At 59.8% G+C, this 16,023-nt stretch overlaps 2 protein-coding genes across 2 annotated transcripts in view; both read left to right on the forward strand.

Moving 5' to 3' along the window:
• Positions 1-9,794, forward strand: part of MAP1S (microtubule associated protein 1S) — a 54,395-nt gene extending 44,601 nt beyond the window's left edge. The window contains exon 8 of the transcript XR_011234115.1: positions 9,783-9,794. The gene's annotated coding sequence lies outside the window, so the exon portion shown is untranslated. The remainder of the gene's footprint in view (positions 1-9,782) is intronic.
• On the forward strand, positions 3,040-15,012 carry B3GNT3 (UDP-GlcNAc:betaGal beta-1,3-N-acetylglucosaminyltransferase 3). Its single transcript, XM_069476515.1, has 4 exons — positions 3,040-3,052; positions 11,047-11,105; positions 12,415-13,034; positions 14,461-15,012. Exons 3-4 carry the CDS (start codon positions 12,438-12,440, stop codon positions 15,010-15,012), a joined length of 1,149 nt encoding a protein of 382 aa, XP_069332616.1. The 5' UTR covers positions 3,040-3,052; positions 11,047-11,105; positions 12,415-12,437.
• The last annotated feature ends 1,011 nt before the right edge of the window (positions 15,013-16,023 follow it).

Genomic DNA, 16,023 nt, shown 5'->3' on the forward strand with positions numbered 1-16,023 from the left:
GTTCTGTGAGGAAGCAATCAGTCAACCCAGGAACGTAGTTCTCGGAAGCTGTGAGGATATAGACGCAGGAGGCCTGGGTCTGCAGCCTGCCTGGCCAGCACTGGCTATGTGACTCTGAATGAATAACTTGAGCCCCACTCTCCTCTTCTGCAACCCACCTCCCTGGGTGTCCGTGGGGTAGTCACACGCTCCGAAGAGTGCCCCACAGAGGAAGCCCACCGGCAGTGCCGGCAGCGCTTGTGTTTGGGGAGCACTGCGTGGAGGGTGGAGTTGGTGCAGGTGGGCGAGGGTGGCCCAGGTGGGCCCAGGGCAGCTGGGGGGACCAGCAGACTGCGGCGGGGGGCAGGCCCGAGCTCGGCGGGCCGCCTTGGGTCCTCACGGACACGCGGGAACCCAGCTGCCTGACACCGGGGCTGTGTGCATCCCAGGGACCAAGCCCAGGCGGGACTCAGAAAGCCGGAAGTAGGAGCAGGAAGCCGGGTGAGCCCAAGACCCGCCTTGTGCCCCCGATCCTCCCAGCCTGTCCTCTGAAGAGACCGGGCATCTGGCTGTGCCTCCGTGTCCTGTCCGTATGATGCGGGGCTCCTCTAGTTGGGCGAGGTCTGGGGGGTGTCCTTAGCTCAGACCAGGTGCACAGTTGACACTAGGTACGTGACGGGTGACCACAGGAGTGATTCCAGGGGTCCTAGTGTCCAGTGGGGGCACTCTCCGGCCAAACAGCACCGGGCTTGGGCAGCCCTTTGCCCTCATCGCCCCTGGCCCAGGCCTCAACTCACAGGCTGTGAATCAGAGCCCACACCTGCCCAGTGCGGCCCTGGGCCTCAGGGACGGAGCTACGGCTCCACGAAGTGACAGAATCAAAGAGCAATTCTAGACCAGGCACAGTGGCTCACGCCTGTAATCCCAGCACTTTGGGAGGCTGAGGTGGGAGGATCGCTTAAGGCCAGGAGTTTGAGACCAGACTGGGCAACACAGTGAGACCCTATCTCTAAAAAATTTTAAAAGTTAGCCAGGTGAGATGGTGTGCGCCTATAGTCCCAGCTACTTGGGAGGCTGAGGAGGATCGCTTGAGCCCGGGAGTCTGAGGCTGCAGTGAGCTACGATGATGCCACTGCACTCCAGCCTGGGTGACAGAGCAAAACCTTGTCTCAAGGAAAAAAAAAAAAAAAAAAGGTGGGTTTGGGTTCTTGCCCATCTGATAAGTAGCAGGAACATGGCACCTCCTAGTGGCTTTAATTTGCTTTTCTCGGGTCACAAGTGAGGAGGGCACCTTTTAGAACACAGAAGGCATTATTCCCCGGGTGTGGCCTCCTAAATGCCAGGCCTTCCAGAGCAGGTGTGACATGTGCCTGTCTCAGGGAGCTGAGTCCCGAGAGGGGGGCGAGAGGAGCCCGTTGAACTAGCCAAGCCCAGGTGGCGGGCGGGCGGGGTGCAATCGGTTTACACGCCTTGGTCTCTTTCACCTGGGTGACTCCAAGACGTCAGCCCTGCCACAAAGTGACCGATGCAGTGGCTTGCCAGAGGCCGCCCCAGCTCCCCCCTCCACCCCCCGGTGAGTAGCCCAGTTGGTGTCTTAAAAATTGAGGCAAAATTCACATAACAGAGAATTAACCACTTCAAAGTGAGCAATTCCCCACGTTGCGCCACCATCACCTCCGCTGGTCCCAGAACATTTTCATCCCCCCAAAAGGACACCCCGTCCCCATCAGGGGCCACTGCCCACTCCCTTCCCCTAGCCCCTGGCAGCCGCTGATCCGCTTCCTGTCTCTAAGAATTGCCTGTTGGGGACATTTCTACAAACGGAATCGCACCATATAAGGCCTTTGGTGTCGGCTTCTCCCGCTCGGCACCATGTTCTCGGGGCGCCCCCTCCCATAGCGGGTGTCAGCTTCGTGCCTTTTTATGCTGAGTAACGTCCCGTTGCCTGGACGCGCCACATACCGCTCGCCCGTCCGTCCGCGGGGGCCATCCGGGGGCTGTCGGGACTAGGGCGGCTGTGGACATTCCTACACGGGTGTCCTTGGAACGCCTGTTTCTGGTTCTACTAATTAGATCCCTGGGAGTAGAACCGCTGAGTCACATGATAATTCTAGTCTGGATTTGAACCCTGGCCCTGGGGGCGCCAGCTCCCTTCCCGGGGTCCACGACCTCGGGGATCCCAGGGGCCCTGCAGGGCTCTGAACAAAGTCCAGGTGTGTGTCGCCCTGAGGAAGCGCCCGCAGCCCGGCTGCATCTGGGCCCCTACTTGATACAAGATCCTTTGATGTCGTCGCCTTTAATAAAGTCAGTTTTGATCATGCATTTGCTCTGAGCAGTTGACTCCCCAGACCTCTCCCAACTAGAGGACCCAGGGGCTAGCTCCCCCATTTTACAGATGAGGAAACTGAGGCACGGCCTGACACCCCCTCCCCTACACCATTCCTCTTCAGGAATAAATAGGGTTGAAGAAGGAAGCAGGGGTGGGCTTGCACCCTCCTGGGCTCTCCCCTCCGGGACTCCCCCAACCCAGGGTCCCCGAGGCCCACGTGTCAAGCCTGGAAACTTCTAGAGACTCAGACGCGGCGAGCTACAGAGTGTGAATCCCTGCGAACCGCAACCCCCAAAATCTACAGCTCCGACCTTGGACTTGCAGACCCTGAGTGGCAACCTGCGGCTGGCTTGCGGGGGCAAAGGACAGGTGTCTCGGCAGCTCTGGAGTCCTTGAACCCCGGCAGAGACCTGGAAGGCCACGGGGTCCCCCCTGCGCCGTCATCTCGTCGTGTCCCCGTGCAACACACCTGGGCCGGCGCCAGGCGCGCCAGGTGCCGCCGGTCGCCCAGCTGAGAGCGGGCCGCAGGGGCGTGCGCACAGCGGGAAGGGGGGCAGGAGAGGATGGCGGCGGCGGCGGCGGCTTGGCCGGGAGGGGCCACCAGGAAGCGGCAGCACCTGCGAGAGGGGAGCCTGGCGGGCGGCCTGCGGGCGGGGGCAGGAAGGAGCCGGCGGGTGGGGCGGGGGCTCCTGCTCCAGCTCTTCCTCCTGCCGGAGCGCAGGGGAGCCTGGCCCGCCGTCGGGGGTGAGTCCGACCGGGGCCCCGAGGACCTGGCGGGCGGGCGGGCGGGCCTGGGTCCTGGGGGAGCCCTGCCCCGTCGCGACAGCCGCCTTCCTTTCCAAGGCCAGCTGCGACCGATCGTGGCCCGGAGGAAGCCTCCCCCACGCCCGGCGGCGACGCCCGGCGACAGGGACGCCCGCCCTGCTCCCGAGACCGCGGTCAGACCGAGGCGCTGTGGCGCCCAGCAGCCTTGGCCGTTACTGTTACTGATGCCGTGATTTTTGAGCTTGTTAGGGTGCTGACTGGGAGGGTCCCCCGACGGGGTTTCTTGTTGTTTCCTGAGTTGAGGGGACTTGCAGCTGCCACCCGGCCTCTGCCCGATGCTCCCGGCCTTGCCAGGTGCTGGGTCGCACCCCAGGGCTCCCCCGGCTGCGTGGCACAGATTGTTCCTGGGCTCTGAAGGTGCCTCAGTTTCCCCCGAGGGAAGTGAGGGGATGACACAGCTGTGATGAGGATGCCTGAAGCATCCAGCCAAAAAAACTTTATGAGGCGCACTTCTGGTCACTGGTGTCCTTGGGCGAGTGGCTTTAGGTCTCCGAGCCTCAGTTTCCCTACGTGTCGAGTGAGGCTCATGGCACGGGATTGCGGGGAAGAGGAACTGAGTCGAAAACAGCTGTGCCCCTTCATTGGGCGCCCAGAGACGGTCGGCCGTCACCTTCGTTATATTAATAATAATTATGTCTCCACCCACCACTCCGATCCCTTTCCCAAGTTCCTGACCAACTTCACCCCGGGTAAGATTTTTTTTTTGTTTTGGCCACTTTTCAGATGTGGAAACTGAGGCTCTCCCAACCCGGACCAGGGCCTCCTATACTCCAGATCTGGGGTTTAGGGTCCGGGGGAACTGGTCTGCGGACAGCCCTGGGGGCCACCGCGTTCGCCCACTGTCCTGTCGGTCTGCAAGGCGGCCACCACCCCAGGCAGGGCAAATAGCCCTAGGGGCAGGAGAAGGAGGTGTATGTAGCCCCCCAGTCGGACAGCTGGGCCCCCACCCGGACTGAGTGAGCAGCGAGGTGTTTGCCCAGCCCAGCCCAGCCCAGCCCAGCCCAGACACTCTCCCTGTGCCTCTCCCTTAAGCCCAGGGTGTGGCAGTTTCTGCCAGGTGCTCGGGGTCAGGGGAGCCAAGAGGGGGCCTTGGAGCTTCTCTGCTCCAGGTGGAATACAAACAAGCCAGCTCAGCCCAGCCCCGCCAGGCAGGGCTTGGTCAGCCAGGGCAGGGCAAGTAAGGTCGCTTTAGGTGACTTCCCCTCCTGCCACCAGCCTCGGAGGCCCAGAGCAGCACAGGAACTTGCCCAGGCCCCCCCATGAGCCAGGGAGCATGCCCATTGTGGTCCCACTCCCTGGAGGGATTCTGGCTTGGCTTGATTGTCCCCCAGGACGGGGAACTCACTACCAACATAGCAAACTAAAGGAAGCCCCATCAGGTGGAAATTAAAGGCAGGAACTGGGTTCCCACCCAGCCTCCCTTAGGTGAGTTCCTTGACCTTCGTGTGCCTCAGTTTCCCTATCCATAACAATGGGGCCAACACAGCCGTACCTCCCAGTACAGGTGTGGCATTCAGATGAGCAGACGGTGGCAGGGCTTCCCACAGGACCTGGCGCGGTAACGCTGATCCTGATCACGCAGCTCATTGTGTTCTCATCCGTAACGTTTATCTTTGCATGACAGAAATAATAACGTGAATATCGCAGAGCCCAGAGGAGTGCCCTTACCGGCCTGAGGGTGTGGGGGGGCCAGGAAGTCCCCAGAGGAGGGGCCCACGAGACTCCAGTTCTCCCATCGGCCCAAGATCGTGCGAAGGGTCTGAGGTTGAACTGGGATGCACAGCCTGCCTCCCCCAGCCTCAGTTTCCCCCCCTGGGAAATGAGCCCAGAGATGCTCTTGGAGGCTCCGCTGGGCCAGCGTCACACGTTTCAGGGGCCGTGTGCAGCCGCAGATCCCTTCCTGGACCCGCCCCAGGGGCCCCAGGCGGTTCCTGCAATGGGGGAAGTCCGCCTCGGCCAATAAGTCATCTGTGACAGAGCCTCTGGACTGGCGATCCGGACGTTAAGGCCTAAAGTGCATGTCTCAGCCTATCCCGGCGCCACCCCTGTCCCCACACCCAGGTATTCGGCGCGAGCACTGGCATATGTTGACCTGAGACCCACTGCACGCCTGCTTTTACTAGAGCAGGGTCTGGCCCTATGTTCCTTTCTAAGGAAGGGTTTTACTGGGCTTTTTCTTCTGTTTACAAGAGCAACTCCTGCTGCTTGTGAAAGGGGACCAACCCAGCATTACTGGGAGACCAAACTGGCATGAACTGAAGAGGACTCACCCTCAGGGTCAGGCAGGTCAGGGTTCAAACCCCACCAACCCTTCCCAGCCTCGGCCGGCTGTGTGACCTCGGGCAGGTGGGCACCCTCTCTGTGCTCAGATCATCCACCTGCAAACTAGGCTTCCTCTCGGCGAGGCTCAGAGTCACGAGGGCTCCTTCCCTGGCAGGAGGTTCATGCTCTCTCCTGTAAGCGCCCCCGCCTCCTACCTTTGCTCTTCTCCAGCAAATTCTCTCGTTCGCTGCCTCTCTGTCCCCTGTTAGCGCATCAGCTCCTCGAGCGCAGGGGTTTCTGTCCGTCATCTTGGCTGTGTCCCCAGCACTGAGACCCAGGCCTGTCACACACTAGGTGCTCAGCACTTGCTCAGAGCAGTCGTGCTACTGTTAATATCTCACTGTCCACACTTCGTAAATGTGTCACCTGCAGAAAAGGCCACCGCTTGGAGCTGTCACTTGATTCTCCAACCTTTCCCAGGACTCAAGCCCTCACGCACACAAACGGGCGTTCCAGATGCTTCTGTCACCCCCCACCCCTCCGAAGTTTCCACGCCTCCCTCCAAATCCCCGTTCAGGGTTGGCGGCAGCTGCAGGGACGACGGCCACAGCAATGCCGAGTCAGTTGACAGCTGCCACCAGTCGAAGCTGGGGGGTTCCAGCCACCTGGTCCAGGTGCCATGGACAGTCAGTGGTCGGATCAGAACACCCTTCCTCAGTGGCCGCCGGGGTCCCCGCAGCTGCCTTAAGGCCACCAGCCCGCAGGCCAGCGCTCACAGCCGCCGGGCGAGGCGGAGACAAGACTTGCCTTCCTGGTGGAGACAGGGCCAGTGACCGGCCGGGCAGGACCACCCAGCCTGCGGTCCCTGGGGCCGGGGGCCCAGGGCAGGGGGTGTCCGACAGGCCAGGACAGGGATCCAGAAGTAGCCCTATTGGAACCTCAGTTCTCTCCTCTAGAAAAAGGGGGCGTCACGTGGGGAATTACCCTGACACTGTGGAGACCCCAAGTCAGTATCAGGCAGGCCCCTCATGGGCTCAGAAGAGGCCAGGGACAGAGTGGGCCGCAGGGGCCTTGCTGACATGCACATACCCCTGCTATCTCTCAGCCCGGGGCCTCCGGGGACACAGCGATAAGAACTGGGTTAGAGGAGACAAGGTTCCCGGAGCCACATGCTCCGGGGGCAAAGGCCTGGCCTTGGCCGTGGCAGAGCGCGTGGGGCCGGAGCACTGCCAGCCAGGCACCGTGCTGAGCCGGCAGCTGCCTCCGTAGCTCTAGCGGCTCATTAATAGCCAGCGAGTTATTCCTATCCAGCACTGTGTGCAGGCCGTGAGTCATGACTATTTCGTGACCACGAATGTTTGGTGCCTTGGAACTATGCAGTGGCTTGTTAATATTCACTGTGACGCTATTAATATTTATTAATGCATCATGAATACAAATTGCAGCTTTTCTTTTCTTCCTTTTTTTGTCTTTTTTTTTTTTTTGAGATAGAGTCTACAGTGGCATCATCATAGCTCACAGCAGCCTCAAACTCCCCTGCTCAAGCGATCCTCCTGCCTCAGCCTCCCGACTATCTGGGACTACAGGCACGCACCACCATGCCTGCCTAATTTTTCTAGTTTTAATAGAGACGGGGTCTCGCTCTTGCTCAGGCTGGTCTCGAACTCCTGAGCTCAAGCGACCCTTCCGCCTGGGCTCCCCAGAGGCTGGGATGACGGGCGTGAGCCACCGCGTCCGGCCTGGCCTGGCTCTTGCTGACTTGTCCACTGAATCACGTGCATCCTCCGGAGCCTGCTGGATCTCACAAGTTGTAAATCTGTCCGTTTTCTGAGGCAGAACACGTGTGGTCGAGGACAGCGGCTGTTGTCACTTGCGGTGGGGGCAAGACTGAACCCAGGCAGCATGCGGGTCACTGTTAGTGTTTTGTGGCAGACGGGAGAGGAGGGAGCGATTCCCAGTGGGCCGGAGGTGACTGGGGCGGGAGGCTGAGGCCTCTCTAGGGCTGGGCTCGGGGACAGTCGGGACAGTGGGAAGGAAGGGTGTCCCTACAGAGGCAGCAGCAGGTGAGAAGCCCCTGAGGCAGGGCTGAGGCCGGCGAGCCAGTGCAGGGGCTGTGGGGAAGAGGGGGCTCCTGGGTCTTGGCAAAGGAAAACGAGTGGCCTTCCTGTGTGCGCTCGAGGAAGTGGGTTCTGGGGCATGGCGAAATCGCCAAACAGCCCCGGGCAGGACTGACAGGTCTGGCGGTGGGGCGCCAGGCAAGGATCCCAGAGAGTGTCGCTCTGGGACCCTGTGCGCTGGTAGCTTCATGTCCCACTTGGGGTAAACGTCCCCCACCCAAGCCCTACCGTGTGCCAGCAATATGTGGATGTGCTCCGCCTCCTGTTGGCACCAGGTATGCCTCTGTCCAGGCTACCAAACTTTCCACCTGGACACTGCCCTGGCCTCTTCCCCTATCCCAATCGTCCCTCCCCCCTTGGCAGTCATGGAGGACTTCTTTAATGCGTAAATCGATCTGGTTCTTCCCCTGCTCAAACACCCTCCATGGCTCCCCATTGCTCCTTACATGTAACATAGAGGTTTGTCATAGTCTGCCCTGTTCTACTTTCCCACCCCAACATGCTCCAGTAACCCGCCATCGTCTCCCTCCTCTCCCCCGTTCCAACAAAACCAACCTCCTCACTCTGCCACCAGCACGCTAAACTTGTGCCTACCCCAGGGCCTTTGCACGTGCTGTGCCTACTTCCTGGAATTCAGGAAAGGAATCTCCCCATCATCCTTAGGGATATTCCTGATCTCCAGGTTGGTCATGTCCCCCTGTGGACTCCTCCTTCCTCAGTAACAGTTATCACGGCATTGCCACCAGTTGTTAACGTCATTAACATATTCGTATAGTGAGGGCAAAGCTGGCTTGGTCACTGTCCCCACACCTCTGTAGCTCCCCATCGCCCCTAAGAAACAGCCCTACTTCTCATCCTGGCATTCTAGGTCCTTACAGGGTCCAGTCCCTACTCCCCAGCCTCAGAAATCACCTCTTCCCCAAATTCGGCTTTTCAACAATATAAACTACACGTGGTTCTTTGAATAGGACTCGTTTTCTTTTCCCTCCACACTTTGGCATTTGCTCTTGCCTCCACTTTAACTCCCCTTGGTGAACTCCTACACATCCTTCAAAGCCTCAGCCTCAGTATCCCAGTCTCTTCTTCTTAGCCCAGCCCTGACTCCACAGGTGTCTGGCTCAGATCCCACAAACTTCAGAGCAAGAAGCTGTTTGGGTTTCAACACGTCCAATCATCCCATTTTACAATGTGACCTGGAGAGGGTGGGCAGCGGAATCTTGCCTTGGGGATGGGGCAGTCAGAGATTTGACCCAAGGCCCGGAAAGGGCTTCCCATCAACTCCCCAGCCCCAGCCCCATGCCTGGGATCTCAGCACGCTGGGAGGCCGAGGCGGGAGGATCGCTTGAGCTCAGGAGTTCGAGACCAGCCTGAGAAGAGCGAGACCCCGTCTCTAAAAAAAAAAAAAATAGAAAAATTAGCCGGGTGTGATGACAGGCCTGTAGTCCCAGCTACTCGGGAGGCTGAGGCAGGAGGATTGCTGGAGCCCAGGAGTTGGAGGCTGCAGTGAGCTGCGATAATGCCACTGCACTCCAGCCTGGGCAACAGAGCAAGACTCTGTCTCAATAAATAAATAAAGTGAATAACATACAAGCAATCTGATAAACACCGCACAGGATGAATTTATAGAAACCTGTATATAGCAAGGTTCTTCCCTCACACCCTGGGTTTCCTCCTCCAAGCGACCCTCACTTCGCATTTCCTGTCCCGCTTCTGGGTTGGGTTAGGACAGGGTTTTTGCAACCTTGACGATGCTGACATTTGGGGGAAGACGTGGCGGTGAGGGTCGCGGGGTGCCGGGTAGCATTCCTGGCCTCCGTCCACGACTGCCATTAGCAGTGCCACACCCCGCCCAAGTCATGACAGCCAAAACTGTCCCTAGACACGTGTCCCCTGGGGAAGAAAAGTCACTGGTTTGTGAACCACTGGTTTGCATTGTAAACTGCGGATGAATCTCCCTCTAAATTTTCCCGAGTCATTAATGTTCTTGTATGTTTCACGTGTTTAAGCCCAAGAGGCTTCCCCGGCGCACCGTCGTGTCCCGGCATCTGTGGGTCTCTGGTCCCCAGCGTGGCCCGGGGGAACACTTGAGGCTTCTCTCATTTGATTTTCTTTTTGGCGACTCGATCTTTCTACTGGAGCCTGCGAGGTTTTTCCTGTCTTACCTGGGGTCTCCCAGACCTGCCCGGCAGCAGCCGCGCCCCTAGGGCTGGCAGCCACCTCCAGCGGGGGATGCGGCAGCCACAGGACGGGCTCTGAGCCACCCCACGCAGGGTCCCTCAGCCGCTCATTCCTGCCTCGGGGCCTTTGCACCCACCGCCTCCTCCCTGACACCTTTCCGCAGACCTCAGCCACCCGGCTTCTCCTTGCCATTCACGCCTTCGCCCAAAGGTCACCCAGACCTCCAATTCGAAACCAGCCGCCAGACGCCGTCTCCTCCACTGGCTTGTGTTCCCTCGCAGCCTTCCCCGAGTCACTCACTCAGCGTCTGCTCCCTCCTGAGCGTGTGGCTCGGCCATGCCTCCAGCACCTGCTTCCGACTGTCCCTGTCCCTCGGCTCCCAGGGGGCGCAGGGGGCGCGGGAGGAGCCCCGCCAGCACGGGCTTGAATGGACGAGTGTGTAAATTCATTCCGAGAGTCGGTGTTTTGGCAGGTGCCGTGGCAGCCCAGCGTTCGTCCGTCTATTCAGTGCACATTTGCTGAGCCCCTGCTGGGGGCCAGGCCCCGCCCACCGGCCGGGATAGGGAGATGCAAAGAAACAATACATTTTTAATCTTACTACGTATTTTAGGCAGTGAGAAGTGCTATGGAAAAAGGAAAAAAAGTGGCCGGGCGCAGTGGCTCCCACCTATAATCCCAGCACTTTGGGAGGCTGAGGCAGGAGGATCGCTCGAGCCCAGGACTTGGAGGCTACAGTGAGCTGTGATCGCGCCACTGCACTCCAGCCTGGGAAACAGAGCAAGACCCCGTCTCAGAAAAAAGAAAAAGTAGAATAGGGTGGGGGATCGGGAGTGGACAGGGTGGCCTGTCCTGCAGAGACCTCCCTACGAAGGGTGTGTTGAGCAGAGGTGGGAAGGCAATGGGGGCATGTGCGGAGGCCTAGGGAGAGCATTCCGGGCAGAGGGAACAGCCTGTGCCAAGGTCCTGGGGCAGGACCACGTCCAGAGTGTTGGAGGATAAAGTCGCCACAGCAATACTTTTACACAGGGTTGATTCTTCCTATTTTATCGATACTCAGAGAGGTCAAGCTCCCTTCTGAAGCTCACACAGCAGAACCTTTGGGGCAGGATCTGAGCTGTGCTTTGAGGCTGCACATGCCTATCTGGCCCAAGAGGCGTCGGCTAGGCGGTACACGGAGAGAGGGACGTGCGCGTCAGAGATCAGGCAGCGAGGCCCCGTCCCCAGCTCCAACCCAATTTGCGGCTCCAGATGAGAACAAGAGGCTGCCTTCTGCCTCGCTGTGAGGTGGGAGCTGGGTGAGGCTGCTCGGGGCTGAAGGGGCCCAAGGGACCCACCGACTGCCACATACTGTTCCAGGTGCTGCTGCGGAGACAGAGGAGACCCCAGTGAGCACGAACACCCCAAGGCAGCCTGAGGTAAGTTCTGAGGTTTACGTATTCATTCAACAAACGCTCATTGGGTGCCTACTAGGTGCTGGGTGCTAGGAGCTCTTCGTGTCCACACAGCCCTGTGGGCTGGGGCCTGCTTAGATGCCCCTTGCGGCCGGGAAACCAGGCAAAGCGCAGAGCCAGGATGTGGCGGGTTAGGGTTCGAACGCAGCAGTTGGACTCATGAGAGTGTGCCCACTCTCTTGGGCACAGAAGTGTTCTGTACCTCTCCGGGTACTGTGGGTGCCAATAAGTCTTTGCTGAATAGGTAAGTCCTGCCTTGAGTCTAATCTAGCAATTTTGTGCTTCACTGGAACGTAGCTCCCCATTCGGGGCTGAAGAACACCGATACCACCTTTGCAGAGAAAAAGGCATTGAGGGAGTTCAGGGAGGGGACCTGGAAGGGAGACCGAAGGCCCTGTCTGGATTTGGGGAGGGAAAGTTTCCAGGAGGAGCAGTGATTAGAGCTGGGGTTTTGAAGGATGTGTAAGAGTTTGCCAGAGAGAAACTGAATGAATTCACTTTTATTCATAAATTCATCATACGCTCCCTGCCTCCCCCATGTGTCTGCCTGATGCTGGGTGACACCAGAACCCCCAAGATTCCCCCCCTCCCCCATCAGGGGAGGACAAAGGCAGACACAGATGCCACCATGGGATCAGGCCTGGGCCAGAGGGGAGAAAGGGACTCCAGGAGCCAGACAGGAAGCCAAGACTCGTTCTGAGGGTTCCTAGAGCATGAATCATTTGAGATGGAATTTAAGGGAGGAACAGGAGTTGGCCAAGGAAAACAGCTTCACTGGGGACGTGCTGGGCCTCAGGGTCTGTGAAGCTCCAGGGCCCGTGCTCAGGTGCGAGGACCAGTAAAAACACGAAGGACAGGGAGTGGCTGTGCCCGACGCCCGGAAGCTCAGTGACAGGGACAGAGGAAGGACCCCAGCAGCTCTCATCTGATGGAGGAAGGGTTCTCCCACCCCCTAAGGGAGGCTCCGGGGGGGCCGTCTCTGAGGCAGGAGCATGATGAGGCGGATCAGGTTGGGTGGGGCTTCTGGGCACCCTGAGCCCGAGGGTGCCCACCTTGGCATAGCTGTTCCTCAGATTCCCCCGTAAAATGAGGTGACGGTGAAAGCATTTAATCTGCCGTGGGGTCAGTCTTGCAAGGGGTGGAAGGAATAAGTGGGGGGTGAATTTCAGAATTTTTGACAACCTGAGCAACCGTGCGGGTGCAACCAGGTGTTGGTAGTTCTGGGAAAGCCTCTGCCCATTGGGAGCATTCAGTGAGCACTGTTCTCCCACAGGAGCTGCCGAGGGGGCTCCGCAGATGGACCCCAGACCTGGGCTGGCCAGGATGAAGTGTCCCCGGCAGCTGCGGCCTCACCTGGGCCTCGCTTTGGCTGTGGGCGCCTTCACTTCCCTCTTCCTGTTCAGTCTGCACGAGTGGCCATCCACCTGTGTGGTCCCCCAGAAGCCACCAGCTACCCCCCAGACTCTGGCCTGGCCCTCGCCGCCTGCCCGCCCACGCGCGGCCCGGTGCCAGGCCAACACCTCTGTGGCCACCCACCCGGACTTCGCGAGGCAGCCGCTGCACGTCCGCGACTTCCTGCTGCACAGACACTGCCGCGAGTTCCCGCTGCTGCAGGACGCGCCCCTGGCTAAGTGCGCGGGGCCGGTCTTCCTGCTGCTGGTGATCAAGTCCTCGCCCAGCCACTACGAGCGCCGCGAGCTGGTGCGGCGCACGTGGGGCCGCGAGCGCGGGGTGCGGGGCCTGCAGCTGCGCCGCCTGTTCCTGGTGGGCACGGCCCCCGACCCCCACCAGGCCCGCAAGGTCAACCGGCTGCTGAAGATGGAGGCGCGGACGCACGGCGACATCCTGCAGTGGGACTTCCACGACTCCTTCTTCAACCTCACGCTCAAGCAGGTGGGCTGGACAAGGGGCAGCTGTCGGGGCCACCTGTCCTTCCTGCCACTTCCTCTGCGGGCCCTGGGGCACCAGACGCCCCGTTGGCCCCACCCTGCCTCTGCGCTGGCCTCGAGGTGACCTGCAGCCGGCGGGGAGGAAGGGCACAGGGCCGCCGGGCACCGGCACAGATCCCAGCCTCAGGACACGGGTTTGAATCCAGGCTCCGCCTCTTTCTTGCTGTTTGACCTTGGAGAAGTCCATTGCCCTCTCTGTGCCTCGGTTCCCGCACCTGGGACGTGGGATGGGAATTAGAGCCCCCCGCCCACGAGGGCTGCAGTGAGGATTACTCGAGATGGCATTTATAAGGCGCTGGACCAGCGCCCGGTGCTCGGCCAACCTTGGCCATGATGCGGGTCCATCTTCTCGCCTATCGGCGCTGGTCCGGCTGCCTGTGAGGTTGGCGTCCGTGTCTGTTCCCCTTACTTCTGCATCCCTCATGCCTAGAATGGGCCCCAGCACACAGTAGGTGCTCCACGAAGACCTTTTTGATGGACAAGAACCCACGAGAGGCGAGAAAATCCTGCCCATCCGCAGATGAGGGGCTGGGGGTCCGGGGACCCACCCTAGGGCCCCGGCTGGGGCAGACCGAGCAGAGACGGGTCAGGGGCTGCGGTGCAGGTTCCCGCTTGGGGTGGGGACAAGCAGGCGGGGCCGAGGCCTCTCCTGCTGCCTGTCTGTGTGTGACTTTGCCCGGTGCACTCTCCGCCATTCTCTTATCTGTAAACAAGGGCCACGCCTGCCTCCTAAGGCGGCATCCGCTGTCCAGGTGAGGCGAGGGCCGCGCCGCACCGGTGTGGAGCAGGTTTCCAGTGCACGCAGGTTATTGTGGGGGACGCTGAGGCCAAGGCCACTAGAGGGCCAGGAGCTATCAACACGCCGGGCCGTTAAAACACAGACGTGTGTGATCAAGGTCAACCTGACAAGTAGGAACCCAGCACCCATGAGGCACCGTCCCCACGCTGGGTGCTGGCGAGATGCATGAGTAGGAGAAACGTTGTCCCAGATCTAGTGGGGGGGAGGTGGATCTTAAATAGCAAGCACATGCGTCATTATTTAACAACGGGGCTTGCCCAGGCAGAGTTGGGAAATGTCACAATAAATGTAAACGAGACAATTTTCAAGCATTTCTCGGAGCTTCACAGAGCACTGTCTCCACGGATCCCCAACACTCCTGGAGGCAGGTTCTATGACGAGGCCTGTTTGGAAAGTTGGAAACTGAGGCACAGAGAGGGCTTCCCAGGTCACCCCACAGGGCGGGGCCTCAACCGCAGGCCTGACTGGGGACACGGCCTTTACCGGGTTCGCTGGGCTGGGGTGGCCAACAGGGGCCCAAGGCCAATGTCTCCAGCCCTCAAGCCAGCCTGCCTCACTCACCCGCCCACAGGTGCTGTTCCTACGGTGGCAGGAGGCGAGGTGCCCCAACGCCAGCTTCATGCTCAACGGGGACGACGATGTCTTCGCACACACAGACAACATGGTCTCTTACCTGCAGGGCCACGACCCGGGCCACCACCTCTTTGTCGGCCATCTGATCCAGAACGTGGGCCCCATCCGGGCTCAGTGGAGCAAGTACTATGTGCCACAGGTGGTGACTCAGGAGGAGCAATACCCACCCTACTGCGGGGGTGGGGGCTTCCTACTGTCCCGCTTCACGGCTGCCGCCCTGCGCAGGGCTACCCGTGTCCTGGACCTCTTCCCCATTGACGACGTCTTCCTGGGCATGTGCCTAAAGCACGAGGGACTGAAGCCCGCCTCGCACAGCGGCATCCGCACAGCCGGCGTGCCGGCCCCCTCTCAGCACCTGTCTTCCTTCGACCCCTGCTTCTACCGGGAGCTGCTGCTGGTGCACCGCTTCCTGCCGTATGAGACGCTGCTCATGTGGGATGCGCTGAACCAGCCGGACCTCGCCTGCGGCAAACAGGCACAGGTCTACTGAGGCAGCCACGCGGTCTCCAGCCTCTGGGCTTCCGTCCACCCCCATAGGGAGCGGCAGCACCTTCCTCCCAGGAAGCTGAGATGTTTGCCCTCCTAAGTGAGCCTGGCATAGGGGAGTGCCAGGGAAGGTTTGATGAGTGAATATTCTGGCTGGTGAACTCCTACACATCCTTCAAAACCCACCTGGTGCTGCTGTAGCGTCTGCTCTGGATGGACAGAGGAACCCTGAAGATGTCATTTTAAGGCCGGTGGCGGGCACCCCTCCCTTCCCTAATGAGAAAAAGAAGAAGCCCTGAGACCTGCCAAGAACAATAACTGCTAGGTCCAGCCAAGTTAAGGACTGACCACACCTGGATGGTCACCTTGATAAGAGATTCGGTTCCTGGAGTCCACACATCCCACCAGCGCCTCCTATTCCTCAATACCCGCCCTAAAACTGTAACAAAGAAATTCCTCACTCTTCTCGCCAAAACTCTTCTCGCCAAAGAAACCCCCATCCCCCAACTCTAAAAACATATGTAAGCCTACGCAAAACTCCTGGGCAGCGAGACTTCTCTGGCCCCACTCTTGGGACCCGTTACCCCCCGCCCGGGAGCGCCCCAATAAAGCCTCGTTGCTTACCCCTTTCAACTCGGCTCGTCTTTCCTTCTCTGGCACCGGCCACTCCAGAAAACCTTACCGTCGTCTCCTTTCCACGGCGGCCAGTGGCAAAGCACCTCTGCAGGGTTCCAGCTGTGGGTGCATCCATCCTGTTTAGGGCAGGGTCCCACCTCCCAGCCCCGACCTTAATCACAGTGGACCCTAAGCGGCGGCCAGCTTCTGTTGGTAGTGAGCCCACCGTGGTTTCATGGTGGCTGAGTTCTGGCCACGCGTCAAGGCCAACCAGAAACTCCTGTGCCCACGTACGGCTGAAGTGAGAAATATTTTTCAGCCCCAAATAAGAGAAGTCCTGATCCCAATCCCTTAATGAGTCTTGGACCCATCAGATGGCAGGAGGGGACAGAGCGGCCAT

This window comes from Eulemur rufifrons, chromosome 2 (genome assembly GCF_041146395.1).
Source record: "Eulemur rufifrons isolate Redbay chromosome 2, OSU_ERuf_1, whole genome shotgun sequence".
NCBI classification, from domain to species: Eukaryota; Metazoa; Chordata; class Mammalia; order Primates; family Lemuridae; genus Eulemur; species Eulemur rufifrons.

Bases quoted from the DNA above. Each gene is read 5' to 3' on its own strand.
- B3GNT3 (XM_069476515.1), top strand. From the start codon at position 12,438: ATGGACCCCAGACCTGGGCTGGCCAGGATGAAGTGTCCCCGGCAGCTG. The intron at 13,035-14,460 runs GTGGGCTGGACA...ACCCGCCCACAG, and splicing joins TCAACCTCACGCTCAAGCAG to GTGCTGTTCCTACGGTGGCA.